The sequence below is a fragment of the Archocentrus centrarchus genome (genome assembly GCF_007364275.1).
Source record: "Archocentrus centrarchus isolate MPI-CPG fArcCen1 chromosome 18 unlocalized genomic scaffold, fArcCen1 scaffold_23_ctg1, whole genome shotgun sequence".
In the NCBI taxonomy this organism is placed as follows: Eukaryota; Metazoa; Chordata; class Actinopteri; order Cichliformes; family Cichlidae; genus Archocentrus; species Archocentrus centrarchus.
In genome coordinates, this window is record NW_022060145.1 from 8,585,328 (window position 1) to 8,596,461 (window position 11,134).

At 38.1% G+C, this 11,134-nt stretch overlaps 2 protein-coding genes across 2 annotated transcripts; one reads left to right on the forward strand and one right to left on the reverse strand.

Annotated features, from left to right (window-relative positions):
- Positions 1 to 308: 308 nt before the first annotated feature.
- Positions 309 to 1,800, forward strand: LOC115775044 (uncharacterized). The gene is made up of 2 exons (XM_030722487.1): positions 309 to 752; positions 979 to 1,800. Exons 1-2 carry the CDS (start codon positions 309 to 311, stop codon positions 1,303 to 1,305), a joined length of 771 nt encoding a protein of 256 aa, XP_030578347.1. The 3' UTR covers positions 1,306 to 1,800.
- A 1,099-nt stretch (positions 1,801 to 2,899) lies between these two features.
- Positions 2,900 to 6,480, reverse strand: LOC115775045 (uncharacterized). The gene is made up of 3 exons (XM_030722488.1): positions 6,412 to 6,480; positions 6,043 to 6,175; positions 2,900 to 4,734 (listed from the first exon to the last, which is right to left on the reverse strand). Exon 3 carries the CDS (start codon positions 4,082 to 4,084, stop codon positions 2,900 to 2,902), a length of 1,185 nt encoding a protein of 394 aa, XP_030578348.1. The 5' UTR covers positions 4,085 to 4,734; positions 6,043 to 6,175; positions 6,412 to 6,480.
- Positions 6,481 to 11,134: the final 4,654 nt, after the last annotated feature.

Here is an 11,134-nt window from a genome sequence, read left to right on the forward strand (position 1 = left end):
AACACGGTGTAGTTATAAGTATAAGGACGTTGAAGAGATGGTGCAGAAATCTGTGTCTAGTCAGAAGGAAAAATCACACAGATTTGGAAGAATTGTCCGGATTTGTGCAAAATGAAATAGCTGGCAACGGACAGATGCAAGGATATCGGTGGTTACACCTTCGTGCATTACAGAGGGGGTATGTTGCATCACAAGACACAATAAGGCAGCTGATCAAGTTGTTTGATCCTGAAGGTGTGGAGCTCAGGCGGGCGCGCCGTCTGAGACGCAGGCATTACCGTAATAAAGGCCCAAATCCTCTGTGGCACATGGATTCGTACGATAAACTGAAGCCCTATGGCATTGGCATCAATGGCTGCATTGATGGTTTTAGTCGCTATGTTGTGTGGATGGAAGCCTACAGAACAAACAACGACCCAAAGGTGATTGCTGATTACTTCATCACATCTATTGCGCGCTTGGGAGGATGTCCGGAGCGTCTGCGCGCTGACAGGGGGACAGAAAATGGACATGTTGAAAACATGCTTGTCTTTTTGCGAAGGAACCACACTGACAGTTTTGCAAGAGACCGAAGTTTTGTCTATGGGCGCAGCACCGCAAACCAGCGTATTGAGTTTTGGTGGGGAATCTTGAGAAAACAAAGTGCACAGTTTTGGATCAATCTTTTCCAAACTCTCCAAGATGATGGGCATTTCTCCGGTGATTTTTTGGATAAAAGCTTAATTCAGTTCTGCTTCCTAAACCTTGTTCAGGTACGTTTCCGAGCTCATTACCCTTGCTTTCGTTATCCACATCTTCCATCATAAAGTCAGCATTGTTTTAATTAGAGCATATTTGGAATATTAATATTTGGTATTGGAGCGCATAATTCTCAAAAAATTCGCACACCTGACTATTTTTATTAGGACTATGCGCGCAACAGCAGCAACAGAAAAATTAAAAGCTTCAGTATGATGTTTTCGTTATCTTTTTATTCAGGACGAACTTAATGAAGTCGTGACAACCTGGAATTCCCACAAAATAAGGCCAAAGGCGGGTCACGGGGTGACTGGAGGCCGTCCTGTTTTGATGTACACACTTCCAGAGATGCATGGCGCTGAAGACTGTCTTAAGACTATTGATTTGGAGGAGCTGGCCCTATGTAAGGAGGAGTGCACCCCCAAAAGCCAGTACCCCTGTGATGAAACTGTATTTGATCTCTGCTGTCTTCTAATGCAGGAAAAAGGATGGGATGCTCCAAGAGATGCATTTTCTGCTGCTGAATTGTACTTGTTACTAAGAAATGAAATACTGCTAAATATTTAAGGCAGGATAGTCCTCTAAGGACGTTAATTGGTGTGAGCTGTCAGATTTCAGAAGCCTGGTACTGAAACCATGAAGTCCTCTAAATGTGGACAATTTAACAGAGTATAAAAGCTATTTCTACCCATAACATGGGCCTACTTGTAAAACTTTATTTTCACAATGAAAGTATTCCTTTTTTCCCCTCTGACTACCTTAATCAGTGTTTGCTGTGAAGGAGCGATGTATATATGAAGGCTGAAATAATTTGTGGTGGGTTAATTATGCTTTTATTCTTCAATTTAATTTGTGTTAAACTGTCAAGGACTGACTCAACATGAAGGTTACCATAACAGTCTACAAGAATATTGTCTGTAACAATGGCACAACATGCTGGAGTATTAAAAGATTGTATTGTAGAGGATGCAATGTGCACTTAATTTCCTGCAAAATTACTCAGGTGCCAGTCACTAGACACAAAATCTTTAAATAGAAAACTCTTTATTTCACTAACTTTTTGTGCTATCAACTAGCTATTAAGTCTTGATTATTAACTTAACTGATTGTTAAACAGATCATACAGAAATGAAACTGGTGCACTTTTAAAAACATCAAATTATGAACATTCTTTGGTGCATTTGTAAAGAAAATTAAGATAACATAAAAAGAAATAACAATTTCCATTACTTTAAAATGACAAAAAAAATTAAAAAAAATAGCATGGCATACTCCCAGAATTAATATGATTTGTGCAGTTACAGATCAATCATGTAAAACTTGTGGCTTCATCACAGTTGTCCTGTGTGTACTTGGGAAACCATATCCTAAAGCACAAAACTGAAATACATTTTTGCAGCAGCAGTTCAATGCAGTTCAGTGACTATATGAAGAAAAAATACATTGTCTAAATTATGAACATACTAAGCAACATAAAACCCTGAAGATGTAACAATGGGAAATGTCACATGAACAGGAAATCTTACATGTGCACATTCACAAATATTGATTAGCCAATTGAAAAGCATAGGAATCCCTTGGAGGATGTAATTGGTATTCACATTAGCTTGCTGTAGCTGCTTAGAACAGATGTAAACGTGTCTATTCACAAGAGTCTGCACATGTTGGTTTTATTTTACAATAACTTTAAATAAAATATGATGCTCACCTACCATATCAAGTGCAGATTCAATCCAACAATATTTTGTCAGTGAAGATTTGAAAAGTATCAATAAGGTCCTAACTGTCTGTTATTTACATTTATTTTATATGAATCACTTATTACAATTTTGTAATAAAATCTACACACAAAGACATGTCATTTCCAATTCAGCACCTTTTAAAACAGATATGCAGTTGCTGATAGCTTAGAACCCAGCTTGTGAGAAATGTACTTGAAGTGGCCCTGTAAAAACAGATATCAGAAAAGTCCAGTATAGGCCACTAGTATAACCGGACAGAACAGATGAGACTTGAAGACAAAGTACACCTAAGAAAAGGAAATAAACAGTTGTAGGTGTTTCTATCGGTTAACTAAGGCTGTGATCTTTTTCACCATTTTAAACTTATTAGCCTGGCAACAGCATAGCCAGAATTATGGCTAAGGGGCCACATAATAATGCTACACAATATCCATCACCCAAATGTTGCTTTCAAGAATTTCATTGAATTCAGCACGAAAGTCAGGGAAATTTTCGTAGCTATCAGGTAGCTGTAGGAACATGCCACATGTTCGTCCTATTGGACGTCTTGTAAAATCAGACATTACTGTAAACTCCACAGTGACACTGTCTGACACAATCAAATCAGAACCTGTGCAGAATCTCAGAAACTTCCCTAGTTTTTCTTCATTGAGTTCTCTGATATACCTTTTGAGATGATGCTCAACCTCTTTTTGCTTTGCTGTCATATCACCTGGAAACTTTAACAGCCTTGTCACCTTTTTAGATGTGGGTTTAAGGTCATCGTACATCTTCCTTAGCTTCTCATAATGCAGACTGATTTGTGGTTTTGCAATATCCCTCCAACAATCAATTACAAACATTGGCTTTTGCACAAGTTCTTTGTGTGAAATTTCAATCAAAATTGATTGTAGATTTTCTGCTGAGGCTCTTCTTCTGCACTCATAGTTGTCAAGGACCTCAAGAAGGTCATCAGCTTCAATGGAAGAGAAGTCCTGTAAAGCCTGTCTGAGGATCTCTCGCTCCTGGCAGCTTACAAACTGAAGAAAGACTTCTGTCAGGTCACTGTACACTACTCCAAATAACATCTCCTCAACAAAAGGGGATGCAAGCTTGATGGGAAGGTAGTGGCAATCTTGGTATCCTCTCAAGAAAATTCTGCCAATAGCTTTCCAGGTGTCAGCCTTGAAATCATGTCTGATGAAGGGCACTTTCACCGATGTACCAAGAGTGCAACGATCATAGAATTCTTGCCAAAAGGCACTAAAGATATCTCTGAGTACCCCTGAGCCACTACCAGCTTCCTCAGAATTATCTGGAAGTAGTCGCCTCACTGTCAGTTGTGTAGTCAGAGTGTCTGGGTCAGAAAATGCTTCAATCATATCATTGAAACAATTTGCGTGGTGTATGGTTAGCATTTTTGTTTGAGGTGAATGGTCAGGTGTTTCAGGCTGATAAATCAGTGTGTCAGCATTATCAAAATCATCTTCTGGATTTGGGCCAAATGTAATTTCTGGGTCAGAGATATTATGTGGATTTTCTCCCAGTGTTACATAGTCGTGAAGAACAACTGCATCATCTGATAATATCTCTGGTAAGATAAAATGGACCTCTGAAGCCACCATGGTGCCGAAGAAAAGGACTGGCTGTCAGAAAATTCAATAATGTCATCCTGGCCATCAAAGTTAGAATTAACATCAGTGTGTTCTGATTCAGTAGAAGAAACATCTACAACTGATTGTTGCTTTGTGGCAATGTAGAAACGCAGCATGGGAAGTTTGATGGTGTCATATATTGTGCCAATTGAGATGTCACCAGATAAGGAATTTTGCTGAAAATCCCAAACATCAAATGTGAAGTCTGATTCATGGCCTTTACTTGAAACACCATTTGGGAAAAAAAGACTTTTCCCTTCTTTCAGGATGTCATTATATCCACCACTGATGTTCATAACAACTTTTCTGGTCCCTCCTCCTTGCTTTGCTCTAACCTGTTTGATTTCAGTATTGTCTTGGTGTATCCAACCTATCTCAACAGTCCGTCTAATGACTCTTCGTCTAGAGTTGGATTTAGAGGTTTTAGGCTCCTCTTCACTTTGTTTGGTTTCCTTTCTTAGTTTCATTTTTTCTCTGAGCTTTTAAAAAAGGCCCATTTTTCGCTTTGAGACAGGTTTCTGATTTTTGCAAAAATTAAAAAGAGCAATTCTGTCTCCATATGAGGGAATGTAGTTAGCCAAAGCTGAATCGTCCATAAGCAAGATGACATCCCTGTCGATCTGTGAAGAATAGGAAAACCACGATAAGGATCATTTGTCATATGTATGCAGAAAACTTTGGAAAGAATCTGCAAATTCATTTGAACAAACTCATGGCATCTTACTCAGGTCATTATACTAAATGGTTGATTATATAGCAAATGATTTGTATGTTATGAATGTAGCCTAACCTTTGTGTGCAATTTGTGACTTTGGGAGATAAGTAAATTAAATGTAAATGTCCATCCACCCATTTTCTTCAGCTTATCTTAGAGCAGAAGGCAGGGTACACCCTGTACAGGTTGCCAGCCTGTAGCAGGGCTAACACAGAGAGAGAGAGAGCGAGAGAGAGAGAGAGAGAGAGAGAGAGAGAGACAACCATTCACACCTATGGGCAATTTAAAATCCTAAATAGAACCCTAACCCCACTAAGTGCATGTCTTTGGCCTGTGAAAGAAAACTGAAGAACACCCACACAAACTCCACGCAAAAAGGTTTGCCAAGGTGGACTCGAACCCAGACCGTCTCACTATGAGACAACAGTTCTAACCACCACACCACCTTTCTGCCCTCAAAATAAATGTAATTTGTAGAAATATACCAACAAAATTATTCAAATGAATTTAAATTTAAAGTTCAAACATTCAAATTCATTCAAACAACAAAAATAGCCCACTAAATTTAGAACCACAAACTATCATCTTATATGGCTAAATTAAATATTAAAATGCAATAACTTGCATTAAATCCATTAATGGTATATTAACATCCCAGGAATAGTTGTGTCAGGGAGGGCATCTGGTGTAAAAATCTTAAAGATAAAATATGTATTTCCATTTGCTGTGGCAACCCGTTATGAACAAGGGAGCAGCTGAAAGAATGACAGCAACAAGATAAGCAGAAAATGGAAGGATTGATGTATTTAAACTAGTAAGTAGTTAACTAGGTGTGTCCTATTTCTATCATTTCGCAACCAAGTCAATATTGAAGAAAAACAGTCACCAAACTATCCCAGTCCAACAATGTATGGATATATCTGTATAGTCTTTCATTCACCTCTGTTGTATATCATTGTCATATCATAAATAATAGATTGACATTTTTTACAGTGGAGCATTTACAAGTGGTAGTGGAAGAAAAGCCTGAATATAAAATCCCTAAAAATGCAAATGAAAACTGGCTGTTATATTGAAATGACCTAATTTGCGGGGCCTCTGCATCTTAAGTTATTATAGCATACACTTTTCCCCGGTTGCATTCTCAGAGAATACCATGATTCACTTGCAGGTTATAGTTGGCTACCCTGTCTGTGTCTCTGTCACATCGCACCTTTTGCTCCTCGATTAGTGTGAGTGCTTCTTCTGGAACCCCCCGATCACGTAGGAAATCTGTCACGGTGATTGCCATTTTTGTCAGTTTCAGAGAAGCGGTTCTCTTCCAGAGTATGGTCCTTTAAACAGATCTAAAAGAGTCACAGGATGTTAACATAAGCAATTAGTTTAAGATGATGACAACTAATAAAAACAAAGTGTACCGTCTGTGATAGCATCTTGCAATTTTAGCTAGCTTGGCCAGTAGATTTTGGCTGCTTGTCACTTTTTATGTGGGAGATTATGAGCGGAGGAATAGCATTGTACTCAAGATTTACATACCGCGTGTGGCTATCAGTCAACAATACAACATGAACACTTCACTTACCTTCTCTCTTCATTAATGTTCACACTCTGGCAGGTAGTGGTCACTTTCCTCACTTAATTTCATGGCCTGTGGGATGTAATACGACGTCTTGACGTTTTGACTTTTTTCTCGAAATTTCGACTTTATTCTCGAAATTTTGACTTTATTCTCGAAATAGTATTTTGACTTTTTTTCTCGAAATTACGACTTTATTATCGAAATTTTGACTTTATTATCGAAATAGTATTTTGACTTTTTTTCTCGAAATTACGACTTTATTCTCGAAATTTTGACTTTATTCTCGAAATGCACAATTAAATTTTTTTTTTCAATGTGGCCCTAATACTCCTTCGTACCTTGTTCCGTTGTCATGATGGGAAAAAAATAGGCTATAGAGACTAAAAGAATTTTTTCTGCCCAGGTGTTTTATATGACAGTCTACTGCAGTTTTTGGGCACTGCCAAATTAGCTTAATTTTCCAGCGGTAGCCACTAAACTGTGACAAAGTATTAAATGTTACTCAAAACAGAAGTGTACTCTTTTGCCAATGAAAGAATCATAAAAGGGTTTTTTCAGAGGATTCCCCTCCTCACTCATGCCCATCTTAGCTTGTGTTGCTTTTTAAAAGTGAGGCTTTTAGACCTGCTGGATATCATTTCTTGTCACTTGTAAAAAATACAGTCAACTGTAAGTTATATCCCCAATTATATCCCTAATGGTCATTATTGGGAGCATTCTCAATATGTTTTGTTAACAACATTTTTTTGTTTTTTTCATCAACACTTTTTAAAAAAGCCTCGTGAAAAATGGAACAACAGTGTAATGATATTGTTGGGGGAGTAGAGTAGTGGGTATGGGGAGACTGGCTAACACACTCCTTCTTTTGACTTCCTGTGGCCATTAGAAGCTCCATTTAGGGGATTAAGGTCACACTTTTCCTTATCTTTAGTCCAGAGTTCTCCGTTTAGCCAGCTGGTCCTTACAGGTGAGATCTGGACCTTACTACTTCCAACAGGTAGACTGGCTGTATATATATCCCCGAACTTCATACCCCTCTCATCCTGAGCCTTCTCAAAATAGGATAACAAAGTGGACACAAAGAAGAACCTAGTCTAACCCAAGAATCCCACTTTATCACCGAGAAGCAGCTACATTTGCTTTAGGGTGCCTTGCAATCTGTACATAGAATAAATTCTGTCTTTAGGCCATTGAGTTGAATAATGAAAAAGTCCCCAAAAGAACTTTTAATGAGGAAAATGTGGACCAAATCCCAGGGAGCGCAACAGAGAAGAGCTCGCTGTTTCAGGATGGACAGAAATGCAAATGATGTTTTGTGTGTGGAATAGAGCAACAGTAAATTTGCAGTATGAACAAGTAGAACAACAAAATAAATGAGGAATTAGCCATTAGCCACATAACCAAAAAAAAAATAGGAAAAACCCGGTTGGATACACTGTGGTCAGTTCTTGTTTTGTCAGGAATCATGAAAGCATCGGCGGGCTTTACAAGTTATATTGAATTTGGCATCATTAAACAAACATAAATGTATTTCTGTTTTGTTTGTTTTTTTTTTTTACATCTCTGTATGTGCTGGATGTCTGAAACAACATTAAGTGCAATTAAAGCATTTACTTGATTTTTCAAGCCATTAATGTAAATCGCTGCATTAGAAACAACATCAAAAACCAAAAAGCCAAAAACAAATATCCTGAAAAAAAGAGGTTTAGTGTTTTTCCACACCCTCCCCTTTAATAATGAGGCAGTAATAACAGGGTTGCTTTTGTGAAAGTGGCTAATGGCTCGTTTAAATGTAAATGTTACATAGATTGATAGAGACCACAAAATTCAGGATTTGTGAGGCCTATATTTATATGTGAGAGAAATTAAAAATCTGAAACACTATGTAAGATCATGAGGATTACAGAACAAACTTTTTACAATGGTTGGCCTACATATGAGGTATAAAGTGATTACAGTTAGCTTATTTATACTATTTAATATCTGTCACATAGCAATATTATAGCCTGCATTTATTCCAGTTTCAACCCACTCTCATGGCATCAGATGCTTCCTAAATACTGTCACTATAATAACTTTGGTCATTGACTCTGACATTACATGAAACTGCCATTTGAGCCGAAGGTGTTTTACTCATACTTGGTTTGGATGTCAAACAGTTGAAATGCGTTAAAAAAAAAGCAGTTGAAACTATAAAGTCTGTGACAATAGAAAGTTGTATAACTATAGCTATTTATTAATGCGATTTATTAATTTAATAATGCCTTAGTCATGAAATACATTTATACTTTTAGGTGCATTACAGTTTTCTCTCTAAAAAAAAAAAAACTGGTTTGAACTTTCCCTTTCTCCTAAACGTAAGATTTTATTGGACCCTGGGATTGTATGAGCACACAGTGGCTGTAGATGCTGCATTTTCCTGGCACCATCCACCATGGCGCAGTCCCGGGTTTTTTAGCCCCACTGCTGAGCCTCAGACATTGGGTTTATGCTTCATTTGTATATGTGTCAATACTTTGTCTGGTCTTTTGAGCGCTGATATGATGGCGAATAATATTCTCAGCATCTGCATCAGTTCAAGCTCCTCATGCGTAACATTTCTCTCGTGGTTCACTAGTAATCACTTCCTTACTTGTTAACCTTTGTGTTTGAACACAGTTTGAGTTCATGAGGTCTTCGGCTATTTTAAAACTGCCTTTGTTTACATCAAAACTGTTACTGCCGGACTTTTTTCATCTTTTTTTTTTCCTTTTAAAACCTCGTTGACATTGGTGAAGGCTAAATTAAAATTCTGACAGGACATTCATAAAGAATAATTTAACCAATAGCTCCAATATGAATATGTTTCCCTTCTATTCATGTTTAAAACATGCTTATTTCTCCAGCATTGTGCATGTGATTGCATTCAAATAGCTTTGTAGTTCATAAATGGAAACTACCAAGGCTATTGCAGAGCTCTCATCCCTTTGCCAAAATATTTTTTAAAGGCTGCACTTATCATTCAGAAGTGCAGTCAAACTACATATTAACGTGTTTAATGCTCAGAGATATTGTATTTAGATAGGGTTTCTTTGCTGTTATTCTGGAGATGAGGTTTTGCATGTAATTTACCTAATGCTCATTATCTAGTGTGTCATTGCTTTGAAAAGTACATGGGCACCTCACTTAAGAGTTCCACTAAGTGATATAATGGAGATTATCCAACCTCCCCTTTGTAGTTTCTGTGTTTAAAGCTTTGTGGACAAGTTCATAAATCACCCAGTTAGCTAATGTGGATATCCTTTTTGGAGAAAATGACTATGGATTTGGAGGTGATGTGATTGCCGAATGAAAATAAGCACATTTGTCATTGTTATCATTCAGAGTCGTGCTGCCCCCTGAGAATGCTATTCAGGAAATGATGAGACCACGGGGACCTAAATAGGCTGGGCAAGCTGAGGTAAATGGGAAATGCACTTAAATTCAGTCATTACATCTGTTAGCGCTCCTCTTCTTTTTTTAGGCATCTCCAGTGCAGCTGGATAAATGGTTATATAATGGAACATGTGAAGAAAAGGTCAGTAAATAATTTTAAGCGCTCGGTATCCATAGGAGATGGCAGGAGAGATATCAACAAACCACCCCAAGATTGCACATTTCAAAGACCGTTTGCTTCAGTCAGAACTGTATCACCGTGCACATTGTCAACTGCATCCAAGAAGCTTTCAAGTTTCCTACTTGAAAGAGGCTGGTTGGAACCAAAGTATTTGACAGTTGTATAATTTGGAAACTAGAAGGCGTAGGATGCTTTAAACACCTCCACCGTCAGCATTTCTCAAACATATGCTCCTCTTGCTTATTGCAGAAAAGGCAAAGTTTACCAGGCACTCTTACATATGGTAATAGAGTGAAGTGGTTCCATTAAACATAAGGATTATGCAGAACTGGGTAAATATCTGGATGTTAAATCAGTAGCACTACTAACAGGGTGACACGGCAACACTTCTATGGCGGTCGCTCAATTAGTTGTAGACCTTTGTCATTATGGTTGCAATAATAATTGCTCAGTTATGCTACAGTCACACTGGCAAAAACAGTTGTTGAAGACTGTGGCAAGACTTTGAAATAGTTGCTTTAAATAGGCGACCAGGTCTGCAACTACTTGCTGTCTTCAAAGTGACTTTGGTGCATCAAGATGGCAATAAAACAGTAAAAAGATGGAATCAGTCTGCTATCAGTTTGCAATTGAATGGGATGAAGTTGGCAATTAGATGCAATCTGTTGGGGATAATATAGCAACTGACTGTGATAAATCATCAAATCTGTTGCCATCTAAATCCCAGAAAGTCACATTAACTACTTACTTTCAAAATCCAGCCACATATAGTGATGTAGTTGCTGCAGGGTGGCAATTTAACCACTAAATAATACAGGTGCTCTGCAACCCTGCTTTTACATAGGAAAATAACCAGAACACAAATCGGCAACCAGTTGAGTCAAGTCCCCCATTGCAAACCTTCACCAATCCGAGTTGGATCGTGATTTATTCGAAGACAGGCGGCCTCCCACACGGTGCCCTGTGCCATCACCAGAGGCTGAGGGTGTTGCATGCGCCAGTGAACAGTTGGTTGCTGCAACTATTTGCAATCAGTCTCAGACAGCAAAATCACTGGACAACCACTGATTTTTCCTACTCACAAGAAGGTCGCCATCCCATTTTTACTGCAGTGTGACTGGACATTAACGT

Excerpts from the sequence above, each read along its gene's own strand:
- LOC115775044 (XM_030722487.1), top strand. The coding sequence starts at position 309 with ATGGATTCGTACGATAAACTGAAGCCCTATGGCATTGGCATCAATGGC. Across the intron at positions 753-978 it reads GCTTCCTAAACCTTGTTCAG|GACGAACTTAATGAAGTCGT; the intron begins GTACGTTTCCGA and ends CTTTTTATTCAG.
- LOC115775045 (XM_030722488.1), bottom strand. The coding sequence starts at position 4,084 with ATGGTGGCTTCAGAGGTCCATTTTATCTTACCAGAGATATTATCAGAT.